The sequence below is a fragment of the Phyllobates terribilis genome, unplaced genomic scaffold (genome assembly GCF_046119375.1).
Source record: "Phyllobates terribilis strain yellow unplaced genomic scaffold, ASM4611937v1 Scaffold_5__5_contigs__length_657084704, whole genome shotgun sequence".
Classification (NCBI taxonomy): domain Eukaryota; kingdom Metazoa; phylum Chordata; class Amphibia; order Anura; family Dendrobatidae; genus Phyllobates; species Phyllobates terribilis.
Window position 1 is genome coordinate 238,925,898 of NW_027362765.1, and position 15,950 is coordinate 238,941,847.

Sequence of the window (15,950 nt, forward strand, 5' to 3'; positions counted from 1 at the left end):
CTCTGATACATCAGTAATACAGACATAGTAATAATGATTTTTAAGAAAAATGTTCATATTTGTATTTGTTGTTGAATCGTTCTAGCTGATATCTACATGTTTTGTCTATTCTTTTGTTGCTTTATTAAATAAGTTAATATGTATTTAAAAATAGAAACACACTTAAAGAGCATGAATTGAGATAATTAACCTTATACAGCATTTGCCTGCTGGTCTGGCTTACATCTGCTAGCCACTTCACCAAGTTTGTTAATTTAGTAGTCCCACAGACATGACACGCTTCCCCTTGCACACCACTGACGTCTGCCTAATGAATAGATTAGGGGAGTTAGTTACTATGGACACCATCACTATTTTTTGTACCTTTTTATCTCCGTGGAAACGGGATGCTTCTCATCTATTTATTCTGAGAACTATTCGCGACACACACACACAAAACCAGGCTGCATACAAGGAGGGGGGCTTCAAGCAGGAGAGGTTCCTCATCCTGATTACTTACGAAGAGCTCGCTGACAGTGCTTAAGTTTTTATAGAAAGCTTATAAAACTCTCAGCATGGGTGGTGAGCAGTCAGACATTAACAAGAACAGAACATGACATTCACAAGTCAAGAGCCAAGATAATGAAGCAGCAGCTTAACTTCTCCAGGATCTGGAACAAACTAGAAGTCCTGTAGTTGGACCAAAGAACAAATCTACGCAGTTTTTGGATATTTATATCATTCGTTAAGATATTGTGAGAGGTTTTATGTAGCAATGGGATTTTTGCCTCTGGCCAAACAGCTGTTGACTGATTGACTTGGCTTGGTCATAGATCCATCACTCCTTCCATGAGACTAACCCTTGGATTAACCATGCAGTGGACTTCCCTGGTCATCACTAAGAATACTGTACTGTGAGCTTGAGACTTGTATTGATAAGGAATAATCATTATTGACTTCATGTAAAACAGATGGCGGTAATTATCAATTAACCAACACTGTCTACTGATCACAACAGAAGGATTGTCAGGATTTATTGACCAGGTGTGAACTGTCATGTGGCCTTTCTAGGGTTACAGATCAGGCAGAGAGGATGAATGTCTCTATCCAGATGTCATCTTCAGACAGCTATCATCCAGAGTCGGTGCTTATCCCAGTGTTATATTTTCTCATTTTCCTAGTGGGTACAGTGGGCAACAGTCTGGTCCTGGCAGTTCTGTTAAGGAATGGCAAGATAAATAACACCACCAATCTCTTCATTTTGAACTTAGGAGTTGCAGACCTTTGTTTCATCATATTCTGTGTACCATTTCAAGCCACCATTTACACCCTGGACAGTTGGGTATTTGGCCCATTTATGTGCAAAGCTGTGCACTTTTTCATATATCTCACCATGTATGCCTCCAGCTTCACCCTGACTACAGTGTCACTGGACAGGTAAGAACATCTCGGGATTATAGATTTTGAAGCTCCTTGATTAAGTAATGTATTCATTTATGCTCAGCTAGGCTGGATCTATACCCAGACTTCTGTATTTATTCAGTTATATCTAGAGAGAAAAGAGCTAAAAGCATATTTTATTGCAGTGAATGAGCACAGTAGCAGCTTTTGCATTTTAACTTCAACATTTTGTAGGAAAATCTCCCTACAAAAAAAAAAACTAAAAAAATGTGCACAAAAACCTGCAGTAGCTTATTTTCCTGTTAATAATGTAGTTTATTTCCAGAGTGAAAAACATTATTAAAAAGAGAGATTTTCACAGATTTACAACAGAATAAAATTCTGAAGCTAACCATGTAAGGAAAGGTCAGACTGTAATACAATATGTGCACAATGCCTTTAGCACAAGCCATTTACTGATGTATTAAGGTAGTTGTCTGAAGCAGCGTGATCTGATATACAGTGTTTTACAGTAGTTCTATTATAATATATATCAGAATTGCACTTTATATATAATCATATTGAAATTAAAGCACATTGGTAAAGTCTGGGACCTTCGACTCTGTTCATAAACATATCATTTTAAGGAAAGAGTGATTAAAGAATCTACTAGACAGTGTCTAGAAAAAAAGAGATTTAATTTAGAGGGGTTATAAACTGTGCCATAGACAGGGTAAACATATTAAATTATATATGATATCTAGCTAGGATGAAAAAAGCAATATCTAACCCATCTGGCAAATTGTGGCAATTTTATGCACTATGTTGACACATTGGTGTTATTCTCCCTAATTTATATATCCTAGCACTATTACTATATGTTTTTCAATAACCAACACACCACAAACTTCTGATTCAGGATAAATCATTCTGTAGAGCCACATCATTCTATTAAATTGTTATTCTGATTTTCATAGATAGAACTTCAGGCAGTTTTGTAAAAAACAAACACTTTTGCAATTTACTGCTTATTAAAATTTGCAGCCATTCTTATGATATTAAAGTCCCCTTTCAGGAAACTGGGTAAAATACAACAAACTCAGCAGGTACTTTCCCGCCCTAGGTCTAGCGCCAGTTCCCTGCCACTGCTCCGGTCCCAGCAGTGACGCCACATCACGAGCGCGCGTCATCACTCCAGCCACTCACTCAGCTCAGTGTTCATGCAGCGAGTTCATCAGCGAGCGCCGTCAGCTTTGGCACAGCCGCTAAGCTCAGGGCACAAGCCGCTGAACTCAGAACTAACAGGTCGAACTTGATGGACGCAAGTCTTTATTCGGCTTTACAAACTATGTTACTATGTTACTATGTTACTGGCTAGAGGGGTGATAACGTGAATTGTGGTGTATATTAGTAAAAAAAATAAATCTGACGTACACTACCGTTCAAAAGTTTGGGGTCACCCGGACAATGTTGTGTTTTCCATGAAAACTCATACTTTTATTTATCAAATGAGTTGCAAAATGACTAGAAAATATAGTCCAGACATTGACAAGGTTAGAAATAATGATTTTTATTAGAAAGAATAATTTTCTCCTTCAAACTTTGCTTTTGTCAAAGAATGCTCCCTTTGCAACAATTACAGCGTTGCAGACCTTTAGCATTCTAGCTGTTAATTTGCTGAGGTAATCTTGAGAAGTTTCACCCCATGCTTTCTGAAGCTTGATGGGCACTTTTTGCGTACCATACAGTCAAGCTGCTCACACAACAGCTCAATGTGGTTGACATCTGGTAACTGCACTGGCCACTCCATTACAGATAGAATACCAGCTGCCTGCTTCTTCCCTAAATAGTTCATGCATAATTTGGAGGTGTGCTTTGGGTCATTGTCCTATTGTAGGATGAAATTGGCTCCAATCAAGCGCTGTCCACAGGGTATGGCGTGGCATTGCAAAATGGAGTGATAGCCTTCCTTATTCAAAATCCCACTTACCTTGTATAAATCTCCCACTTTACCAGCACCAATGCAACCCCAGACCATCACATTACCTCCACCATGCTTGACAGATGGCATCAGGCACTCTTCCAGCATCTTTTCAGTTGTTCTGCGTCTCACAAATGTTCTTCTGTGTGATCCAAACACCTCAAACTTTGATTCTATCTGTCCATAAAACTTTTTTCCAATCTTCCTCTGTCCAATATCTGTGTTCTTTTACCCATATTAATATTTTCCTTTAATTAGCCAGTCTCAGATATGGCTTTTTCTTTTCCACTTTGCCCTGAAGGCCAGCATCCCGGAGTCGCCTCTTCACTGTAGACGTTGACACTGGCGTTTTGCATGTACTATTTAATGAAGCTGCCAGTTGAGGAGCTGTGAGGCGTCAATTTCTCAAACTAGAGACTCTAATGTACTTGTCTTGTGGCTCAGTTGTGCAGCTGGGTCTCCCACTTCTCTTTCTGCTCTGGTTAGAGACTGTTTGTGCTCTCCTCTGAAGGGAGTAGTACACACCATTATAGGAAATCTTCAGTTTCTTGGCAACTTCTCGCATGGAATAGCCTTCATTTCTAAGAACAAGAATAGACTGTCAAGTTTCACATTAAAGTCCTCTTTTTCTGGCCATTTTGAGAGTTTCATGGAACAAACAAATGTAATGCTCCAGATTCTCAACTAGCTCAAAGGAAGGTCAATTTTATAGCTTCTCAAATCAGCCAAACCGTTTTCTGCTTGGCTAACATACTTGTACAAGGGTTTTCTAGGGTTTTCTAAACATCCAATAGCCTTCTTACACAGTTAGCAAACACAATGTACCATTAAAACACTGGAGTGGTGGTTGTTGGAAATGGGCCTCTATACACCTATGTAGATATTGCAATAAAAACAAGACGTTTGCAGCTAGAATAGTCATTTACCACATTATCAACGTATAGAGTGTATTTCTGATTCATTTAATGTTAGCTTCATTGAAAAGAAATGTGCTTTTCTTTCAAAAATAATGACATTTCTAAATGACCCCAAACTTTTGAATGGTAGTGTACATACCTTGCACCACATGTGTTAGGTGTTTTAAAAAAAAAATTGATTCACTTGACAAAACATCATGGCTTTTGGGGAAAGGCGAATGGATTAACGGAAAAAAGGTGTTGCTTACAATGTGCCATTGTGTACCAAAATTATTTGCACAATATAAGCCAACCAAAATAAGCCAACTTGTCACCAGGTTTCTCAAAACAAATTGCATACATTAGTAAGATCTCTTAGACCTGAGAAGGATGCTATAAGTTTGAATATCCATGTCAGAATTTGTGTATAATCCGTAATGGAATGCGCTCTGTCAGTAAAGACTGTTGCTCTTATGTCATGTGACTGCTGGAGCCAGTTAGACACTAATGATTGGCTGCAGTGGTCAAGTAGCAGCCAAAAAATGACACGTGACAGCTGGGGGACACAGCGCTACCATAGGAGCCAGTCTTTTTTTTATTTTATGATGGGCAGTGGAGCTGTTATAGTGAATCTGTCAGCAGGTTTCTGCTATGTAATCTAAGAACAGCATGGTATAGGGGCAGAGACCATGATTCCAGCAATGTGTCACTTACTGGGTTGCGTTTTGCTTTTTCAACAAAATCATTGTTTCATCAATAGCAGATTATCACGACAGGACAAGGTGTTCCATGCCTCCTGGTCAACTTGTTCTTGGTAACTCCCCTACCACCACTAATAGCTTTCTGTAAATATATAGTGTACCCAGAAAGCTGCCAATCAGTGGTGTGGGCGGGGTTTTACAGAGCTCAGCATTCTGAGCACTGTTAGATCTGCAGCAGAGAAAATACAGATTGTATCACAATTGCTGCACCCACTAAACTAAGTGAAACATAGCTGGAATCAGGGTCTCTTCCCCTACATCATGCTGCTGTCAGATTACAGAACAAAAACCTTCTGACAGATTTCCTTTAAGAAAAGGTAGTCTAATAGAGGAAAACCTCTAGAGGAAATAGAGGAAAAAGCTATAGAGGAAATGTAACAATTTTTTTGCCAGGTTGACAGCTCCTCAGTGTTCTTCCTCCATCCTGATGATGAGATTTCATAATGCTCAGCACAAGCTGCAGCAGCTACGTGGGTGGAGATTAATATAGTTGGACTCATATGCTATTTCACTCTATAGCTGGGTTCAAAAAATGCTCATTTTCATGTTAGGATTTTACAGCTAGTCTGACATGTATATTCAAAGTAAATACATCAGCCTCCTCAGGTCTTAAAATTCGAATTAATGTATGCAGTTTGTATTGTGAAATCTGGTGTCAGATTTGCTTTAAAGTTAGAAAAAAGTGTCTAAAGACCAGAATGAATCCCTGTGATAAATTTGGTGCAGTCTAAATATTAAGACAGTTTTGGTAAATATGTCCCAAACAGTTCAGCTTTGTGTATCTAGGACACCCTCCTTACAGAGGTAGAGGTAACACCTCATTATTCTGCGGTGCCTGCCCTGCCACACTAAAGCCATTCTTTATATCTCGGAGAGATATCTCTATGTTATAATTGACCAGCTATCAGACATAAAACTTTTTCAACAATTGCACTTACTACCGTACTAACACCTTTTAATGTAATTGCCACTAGAAACACCTCTCAATATAATTGGCATCAACAGATTATTGCTGCAGCTTCTTTGTGAGAACATAAATGAGTTATGGATTGAAAATTACTGCGAAAGCATTTAAGTGTCTCTAGTACAAACCAAGTGCCCTGAATAAATTGGCTTTTCTATATAAAAGGAGCAAACAGATTCTTCTTACGAAGTCGGTTAATTTTACATATTCTATGTAGATTAAACCATAGACACTATGCTAGATAAGGCTTATGACCACACAACCATATTATTGCTCCAAACTACTGTACTTTCAAATTTTATGAAACTGTCATATGACATCCATAGAAGTCTTTGGGGTCCTCACAATACCTCTGTAGGCCTCCAAATTCATATGTAAGCATACAAAATATTTCTGTTGGCTTCTATATGAATCCCAAATCATGGCAGATCTCATCATATAAGCATTAGTGATGAGCGAGCATGCTCGTTACTCGAGATTTACGAGCATGCTTGGGTGTTTCCCGAGTATCTTCAGCGTGCTCGGGTGTCATGTTTCAGTCACTCTTAGGCATTCCTCACATGTATTAAACCTGTCAAAACAGTCGCAAATCATGCACACGGAGTGACTGAAACATAACACCCGAGTATGCTGAAGATACTCGGCGAGCACCCGAGAATGCTCACCGAAAGGGTTAACAGAGCATACTTGCTCATCACTAGTAAGCAACCCTCTTAGGTAGAGGTCAGAGGGAGGACTGCTGTGTTACCTTCTTACTACCCTGCTATAGTGTTTTGTAGTGAATGTATGCTTTTTCCAATGCGATTTATTATATTGTGTATTAGTTTACGCGTTACATTTATATATATATATATATTGAAACGTCAGTGATTAATGTTGTCATAAAAGTGTAATCCCTTAATGTTTTTTTTTCTTAAAGGTACCTTGCTATACGTTACCCACTGCGCTCAAGAGAACTACGTACACCCAAGAATGCTCTAATGGCTATCACCCTCATCTGGAGTCTGTCATTAATCTTCTCGGGACCATATCTCAGTTATTACCAGGAATTCCAGATGGCTAATCTTACTGTCTGCCACCCTGTGTGGCAAATCTCTCATCGTAAGACTATGGATCTTTGTACTTTTATCTTCAGCTATGTTATTCCTGTGCTTGTTCTTAGTTTGACCTATGCCCGCACTATTCGATATCTCTGGACTTCTGTAGACCCCATTGAAGATATGTCTGAATCAAAGAGGGCCAAGAGGAGGGTGACTCGCATGATCATCATTGTTGCAGTCTTGTTCTGCTTGTGTTGGCTTCCTCACCACCTTGTAATTCTTTGCATGTGGTTTGGATACTTTCCCCTTAATAACTTCACATATGCCCTACGTATTCTCTCACACCTAGTTTCCTATGCCAACTCTTGTGTAAATCCAGTGGTTTATGCCCTAGTCTCAAAACACTTCCGGAAAGGATTTCGCAAGATATTCCGTTGCCTGTTGTTGCGCCAAAGGTCAGCCAACAAGATCCATGTGGTCCCTGCAGCCCATGCGGGAGTCAGCACATTAGAAGTGGCATGTACAGAGGTGACTCAGTTAAGTGAAGGTCCGTTGCACTGCTCCGCCTGTTGTCAAGATCCCGGAAGCCCATGGAAAGATACAGAAAGAAATGGCGATAAAAGAGGATCTGCTTTCATCACATTTAACGTTACCTAGTTCTGAGAGTCAAGATGGAAGAAACGAAGAGAGAAGTCTTCAACATCATTCTTCAACGCAACTATTCATTCCAGAAAATGTGCTGAACAGCCAATAACCAATATCCAATGATAAACATTTCTAATACCAAAGTGGCAAATGTTCTCTTTGACCCTGATAGTCCAAAAAACATGTACACTGTGGAGACTACGAATACAAATTAATATGATCTATGAGCATCCATCAGCACTGACTTAGCATTCTTATGGGCTTTATTGGGATTTTTATAAAAAGAAGTAACTTGATGATCTGCGTCTCAGTCGAGGACAGATGAGTGGCAGCATGTGCATCTGAAAGCTACAGTATATAACTGCTTTTCTTGACTGTCCAATGCATTTGAACCACCAATAATCATTAACGTGCAAGAAAGCAACATTCTGTAACTGCATTTTTTGTCATTTAACAACACGCACATAAATGTATCTTAAAGGGATGGTTTGAGAGCTAAAAAAGGGTCTGCTGTTTTTTTGTTCATTTTAGAAACAGCACCTCATTGGTATAAATGTCACCAGATCCTAATTAGATCTCAAACAACCCCTTCTGAGCACTGATCCAGGCTTTATTTTTAGAGTTGTGAAGCCAGCATGCCTTAAATAGTAAAATGCAATGTTATTAATTAGTTCATTAATAATTTTGCTAATTTGCTGATATGTTTATATTAAAATGTAACATTGCTTATTCACCGTTTAAGCAGACCTTTAATAAAGAAACTACCTTAAAGGGAATGCATCACTTATATTGTTTTTACTAATTAAAACCAAATACCTATTACATATTTTTTTCTCATCTATATTTTATTTTCTTATTATAGATTTCTGTTACCTTTTTTGTGCTTCTGATTATGGGGTTAGCCATCTTGCTAGAGTTGCTGGTATCAGCAATTCAGAGATATGATTTATGACAGCCACATAAACCATATGAACAAAAAGTTCCATAAGGGATAGTTCTTGGCATGCTCTGTGATCTGTGCAGAGGTCATCTTGCAGAGAGGGGAGGAGGTGAATGGTGAATATCACTTATTGTGATTGGTGGCTCATGTAATATCAATATACAGTACAGACCAAAAGTTTGGACACACCTTCTCATTTAAAGATTTTTCTGTATTTTCCTGACTATGAAAATTGTACATTCACACTGAAGGCATCAAAACTATGAATTAACACATGTGGAATTATATACTTAACAAAAAAGTGTGCAGCAATTGAAAATATGTCATATTCTAGGTTCTTCAAAGTAGCCACCTTTTGCTTTGATGACTGCTTTGCACACTCTTGGCATTCTCTTGATGAGCTTCAAGAGGTAGTCAACGGAAATGGCTTTCACTTCACAGGCGTGCCCTGTCAGGTTTAATAAGTGGGATTTCTTGCCTTATAAATGGGGTTGGGACCATCAGTTGTGTTGTGCAGAAGTCTGATGGATAAACAGCTGATAGTCCTACTGAATAGACTGTTAGAATTTGTATTATGGCAAGAAAAAAGCAGCTTAGTAAAGAAAAACGAGTGGCCATCATTACTTTAAGAAATGAAGGTCAGTCAGTCTGAAAAATTGGGAAACTTTGAAAGTGTCCCCAAGTGCAGTTGCAAAAACCATCAAGTGCTACAAAGAAACTGGCTCACATGAGGACCGTCCCAGGAAAGGAAGACCAAGAGTCACCTCTGCTTCTGAGGATAAGTTTATCTGAGTCACCAGCCTCAGAAATCGCAGGTAAACAGCAACTCAGATTAGAGACCAGGTCAATGCCACACAGAGTTCTAGCAGCAGACCCATCTCTTCAACAACTGTTAAGAGGAGACTTTGTGCAGCAGGCCTTTATGGTAAAATAGCTGTTAGGAAACCACTGCTAAGGACAGGCAACAAGCAGGAGAGACTTGTTTGGGATAAAGAACACCAGGAATGGATATTAGACCAGTGGAAATCTGTGCTTTGGTCTGATGAGTCCAAATTTGAGATCTTTGGTTTCAACCACCGTGTCTTTGTGCGACGCAGAAGTGAGCTGGACCGCAGAGTGAAGGCAAAAGGGCCAACAAGTGCTAAGCATCTCTGGGAACTCCTTCAAGATTGTTGGAAGACCATTTCCGGTGACTACCTCTTGAAGCTCATCAAGAGAATACCAAGAGTGTGCAAAGCAGTCATCAAAGCAAAAGGTGGCTACTTTGAAGAACCTAGAATATAAGACATATTTTCAGTTGTTTCACTCTTTTAAGTATATAATTCCACATGTGTTAATTCATAGTTTTGATGCCTTCAGTGTAAATCTACAATTTTCATAGTCATGAAAACACAGAAAAATCTTTAAATGAGAAGGTGTGTCCAAACTTTTGGTCTGTACTGTATCAGTGTCACCTTTCATTGTAATCCTACCTGTGATGATAATGAGAGGTCTTCTTAAGAATTATCTCCACAGAACAGGAAATGTCACACTTTGTGAGCAGGCCCGGCATCAGCACCCGGGCAAGTGCCGAGGCCCTGAGCAGGTGGGGGGGCCCACTCACTGTCGGGCACCCCTGCGCGCTATGGGACCCGTGAGCGGTGTGGTGCCAGTGCCCGCCACCTTCCCAGCATTCTCAAGGCCCCAGCAGCCAGCACAATACTTACCTCTCCCCGTGCCTCTGCAGCAGCTCCGGTCTCTTCCGCAGCTGCTGCACTGTGAAGTCTCAGGTCAGAGGGTGCAGTGACATCTTTCCACCGTGCCCTCTCCTGAACCGTCACAGCGCATAGTGGGAAGATGCTGGCGCGGGTGAAGAGTCTGGAGCAGTGGCAGCAGATGAAAAGTGAGGTGAGTATTTGATTTTTTTTATATATGTATGAAGGCATGAAGCATTATATGGGGGGGGGCAAGTGACATCCTGCATGGGGTATTATATGGGGGGTAACAAGTGACATCCTGCATGGGGCATTATATGGGGGGGAGAGGTGACATCCTGCATGGGGCATTATATGGGGGGGAAGGTGACATCTTGCATGGGGCATTATATGAGGGGGAGATGTGACATCCTGCATGGGGCATTATATGGGGAGAGAGGTGACATCCTGCATGGGGCATTATATGGGGGGGTGACATCCTGCATGGGGCATTATATGGGGAGGGGGACAAGTGATATCCTGCATGGGGCATTATATGGGAGAGGGCAAGTGACATCTTGCATGGGGCATTATATGGGGGAAACAAATTACATCCTGCATGGGGCATTATATGGGGGGGGGGAGAAGTGATATCCTGCATGGGGCATTATATGGGGGGGACAAGTGACATCCTGCATGGGGCATTATATGAGGGGGGGGGGACAAGTTACATTCTGCATGTGGCATTGTATGGGGGGTGGACAAGTGACATCCTGCATGGGGCATTATATGGGGGGAGAGGTGACATCCTGCATGGGGCATTATATGTGGGGGAAGAGGTGACATCCTGCATAGGCCATTATATGGGGGGAAGAGGTGACATCCTGCATGGGGCATTATATGGGGGGTGACATCCTGCATGGGGTATTATATGGGGGGAGAGGTGACATCCTGCATGGGGCATTATATGGGAGGGAGAGGTGACAAGTGACAAGGGGGACAAGTGACATCCTGCATGGGGCATTATATGGGGGGGAGGAACAAGTGACATCCTGCATGGGGTATTATATGGGGGGGTGACATCCTGCATGGGGCATTATATGGGGGGAGAAGTGACATCCTGCATGGGGCATTATATAGGGGGAGATGTGACATCCTGCATGGGGCATTATATGGGGGGGGAGTGACATCCTGCATGGGGCATTATATGGGAACACAGTCTGCATGGGGCATTATGTGGGGGCCAATATTCTGTATGAAGCATTATAAGGGGGCCAGTATCCTGTATGGAGTGTTATATGGGGACCAGTATCCTGTATGGAGCGTTATATGGGGACCATTATCCTGTATGGAGCTTTATATGAGGACCAGTATCCTGTATGGCGCGTTATATGGGGACCAGTATCCTGTATGGAGCATTATATGGGGACCAGTATTCTGCATGGAGTGTTATATGGGGTCCATTATTCTGTATGGAGCAATATATGGGGCCCATAATACTGTATGGAGGACTATATTGTCCGATCTGCACTGCGAGGATTCGTCGGTTTCTGAGCTATTGTAGAATTTACAATAGAAATCGCTCATGTAATGTAAGAAGTGAAATCTTCGGCATTGTACTATATATATATTTCTCTGCGGTATCTGTGCATCATGATTCATGGTATGTGTTAAAGGGGCCCGCTGAGACTCTTTCGCCCAGGGCTCACAAAAACCTGGAGCCGGCCCTGTTTGTGAGACTCAGAGGTCTGAGTGAAAACTGCAAGATTATGTACAATTTAGAAAAAAATCATCACGAAAAATCTATTAAAGGTCATTTTCTATTGACAGATTCTCTTTTAATCCCTTTCTGACGCGAGACGTATCTATATGTCCCTGTGGCCTGAGCCTTAATGACCAGGTACGTATAGATACGTCTTGGTGATCGCGCCCGCACAGCCTCTGATTCTGACAGCTGAAACCCGGTACTCAATGCCGCACCGTTCCCAGCACTTTGGCCCCCTAAATGCTGCATTTAGCGAGAGAGCAGAGGGACAAAGGCCCCTCTGCTCTCGGATCGGAGACCCCGTGACATCATCACGGGGTCCCAATCGTTTCCATGTTGACCCGATGTCGTCATGACGACATCCGGATTACCAGGCACTAGCAAGGTAGTTAGATGCGCAGTGCAGGATCTAACTTGTGTCTACAGGGCTGACAGCTATAAAGCATAGCAGTGATCAGACTGCAGAAAGTGAAAGTCCCACAGTGGGACTAAGTAAAAAGGTGAAAAAAAAAGTTGTAAAAGTTTAAAAAAAATCACAAAATAATAATAAAATATATATGTACATATATACAGTTCAAACCAGAAGTTTACATACACTATATAAAAAGACACATATGCAAGTTTTTCTCAATATCTGACATGAAATCAGAATAAACCTTTCCCATTTTAGGTCAATTAGGATTACCATAATTTTAAATATTTGCCAAATGCGAGAATAATGAGAGAGAGAGAATGTTTTAAGGTATTTTTATTACTTACTGCAAAGTCAAAAGTTTACATACATTTCATTAGTATTTGGTACCATTGCCCTTAAACTGAATGACTTGGGTCAAATGTTTGGGATATCCTTCCACAAGCTTCTCACAATAGTTGGTCTGAATTTGGGCCCATTTCTCCTGATAAAACTGGTGTAACTGATCCAGGTTTGTAGATCGCCTTGCTCGCACCTGCCTTTTCAGCTTTGCCCATAAATTTTCAATAGGATTGAGATCAGGGCTTTGTGTTGGCCACTCCAAAACATTGACTTTGTTATCCTTAAGCCACTTTGTTACCATTTTGGCAGTATGCTTCGGGTCATTGTCCATTTGGAAGACCCATTTTCGCCCAAGCTTTGACTTCCTGGCTGATGTCTTGAGATGTTGCTTCAGTATTGCCACATAATCTTCTTTTCTCATGATGCCATCTATTTTGTGAAGTGCGCCAGTCCCTCTTGCAGCGAAACAACCCCACAACATGATGCTGCCATCCCCATGTTTCACAGTTGGGATGGTGTTCTTAGACTTACAAGCTTCTCCCTTTTTCCTCCAAATATAACAATGGTCATTATGCCCCAAAAGTTCAATTTTAGTTTCATCAGACCACAGGACATGTCTCCAAAAATGAATGTCTTTGTTCCTATGTGCATTTGCAAACATTAATCTGGCTTTTTTATGTTTCTTTTTGAGTAATAGCTTCTTCCTGGCAGAGTGGCCTTTCAGCCCATGTTGATACAGTACTCATTCCACTGTGGATATTGACACAATCTTACCAGCTTCCGCCATCATCTTCACAAGGTCTTTTGCTTTTGTCCTTGGGTTGATATGCACAAGACCAAAGCACGTTCATCTCTGGGACACATCTCCTACCTGAGCGGTATGATGGCTCGACATTCCCATCTTGTTTGTACTTGCATATAATTGTTTGTACAGATGAACGAGGCACCTTTAGGTATCTTGAAATTGTACCCAAGAATGAGCCAGACTTGTACAAGTCCACAATTCTCTTCCTGATATCTTGGCTGATTTCTTTAGACTTTTCCATGATGCCACACAAAGAAGCAGTGTGTTTCAGGTGTGCAGTAAAATACATCCACAGGTGTGTCAGAAGCTTCCAAACTCATGACATCGTCATATGGGCAGTCCAGAATTGTTTAAAGGCATAGTAATCTTAGTGTTTTGCAAAATGCAAAAAATGTATCTAATTTATACAATGTGATTTTCTTGATTTTTTTTTTGGATATTCTATCTTTCAATGTTAAAATTAACCTACACCTAAAATTATAGACTGTTCATGTCTTTGGCAGTGGGCAAATTTACAAAAATAGCAAGGGATCAAATACTTATTTCCCCCACTGTGTGTAAACTTTTGACTTTGCAGTAAGTAATAAAAATGCCTTAAAACATTCTCTCTCTCTCTCTCTCTCTCTCTCTCTTTATTCTGCCATTTGGCAAATATTAAAAACTATGGTAATCCTCATTGACCTAAAGCAGGAAAGGTTTATTCTGATTTCATGTCAGATATTGAGAAAAACATGCATATGTGTCTTTTTATATAGTGTATGTAAATTTCTGGCTCCAACTGTATACATATATTAATATATATATGTATATATATATACACTGCTCAAAAAAATAAAGGGAACACTTAAACAACAGAATATAACTCCAAGTAAATCAAACCTCTGTGAAATCAAACTGTCCACTTAGGAAGCAACACTGATTGACAATCAATTTCACATGCTGTTGTGCAAATGGAATAGACAATAGATGGAAATTATTGGCAATTATCAAGACACACTCAATAAAGGAGTGGTTCTGCAGGAGGGGACCACAGACCACATCTCAATACCAATGCTTTCTGGCTGATGTTTTGGTCACTTTTGAATATTGGTTGTGCTTTCACACTTGTTGTAGCATGAGACGGATTCTACAACCCACAGAAGTTGCTCAGGTAGTGCAGCTCAAATGTGATGTGGTGTTATGGGTCCGGGTGGTGGAACCTCTGTGCTGCGGTGCAAGGAGGGACCAGAGGGGCGTGACTAAGTATCTACTCGGCCTGACCAAGGTCGCACGGCGGCTCAGTCGACTCCATGAACCAGGCAGGGACCGAGCAAGGGGACCAGGTGCCATTCTGGGACCGACCTTGTATGAGAGCAGGTGACTCCCACGGGTCAGATGGCAGGAACAGACCGGAAAAGCGGATAAGCAGGCTAATTCGGCAGATAGCTCTGGGTAGACAGGCTGGCGGACACAACGGGTAACGGGCAAGTGCTTCCAGGTAAGCAGGCTGGCGGGCATGACAGGTAACAGAAAGGTACTTCAAGGTAAGCAGGCTGGTGGGCACGGCAGGTAACTGGCAGGTGCTTCCAGGTAAGCAGGCTGGCGGACACGGCAGGTAACTGGCAGGTGCTTCCAGGTAAGCAGGCGGGCAGAGCCCATAGACAGACTAGCGGACTGGACTATAGACAGACTGTCGGGCTGGATTGTAGTCAGACTGGCGGGCTGGACTGAAGAACAGACTGGCGGACAGGACTGACTTACAGAGGGACCTGAGGGCTGAAGCAACAGTAAGAACACAGAGCAACAACCTTGCACGGGCACCTCCACATTGGCCTGGGACTTTTAGGACGGTGCGCGCGGCCCCTTTAAGAGGGAGGGAGCACGCGCTCCCTAAGCACAGTGCCCGGGAAGCTGAGTGCAGCAGCAGCAGGGAGGCCGGAAGATGCTGGACCAGGACCGCGGCGGTAAGGGGGACGGTGTCTCTGCCTGGCATGGTCCAGAGACGCCGATACTACAGTACCCCCCCCCTTTACGCCCCCTCTTTTTTAGGCTTGCAAGAAATTCTTTAAGAAGAAGAGGGGCCTGGATGTTCTCTCTGGGCTCCCAAGACCTCTCTTCTGGGCCAAACCCCTTTCAATCCACCAGAAAAAAGGTTTTTCTTCTTACCCTCTTGGTGGCCAGAATGTTCTCTACCTCATAGACGTCCTCAGCGGAGACCGGAGCTGGGGTGGTACCTGGATCGTCAGAAAAAGAATTAAGAACAACTGGTTTGAGGAGAGATACGTGGAAGGAGTTGGAAATCTGTAAGGTGGCCGGGAGTTTTAGCTTGTAAGCCACAGGATTGATTTGGTTCAGAACCTCGAGCGAGCCGATGAACCACGGACCCAA

At 41.8% G+C, this 15,950-nt stretch overlaps 1 protein-coding gene across 1 annotated transcript; it reads left to right on the plus strand.

Moving 5' to 3' along the window:
* Nucleotides 1-385: 385 nt before the first annotated feature.
* On the plus strand, nucleotides 386-8,355 carry GALR2 (galanin receptor 2). Its single transcript, XM_073681193.1, has 2 exons — nucleotides 386-1,416; nucleotides 6,881-8,355. The coding sequence occupies exons 1-2, from the start codon at nucleotides 1,073-1,075 to the stop codon at nucleotides 7,656-7,658; spliced, it is 1,122 nt and encodes a 373-aa protein (XP_073537294.1). The 5' UTR covers nucleotides 386-1,072; the 3' UTR covers nucleotides 7,659-8,355.
* The last annotated feature ends 7,595 nt before the right edge of the window (nucleotides 8,356-15,950 follow it).

Coding starts and splice junctions, on each gene's coding strand:
- GALR2 (XM_073681193.1), top strand. CDS start 1,073: ATGAATGTCTCTATCCAGATGTCATCTTCAGACAGCTATCATCCAGAG. Junction 1,417..6,880: donor ACTACAGTGTCACTGGACAG/GTAAGAACATCT, acceptor TTTTTCTTAAAG/GTACCTTGCTATACGTTACC.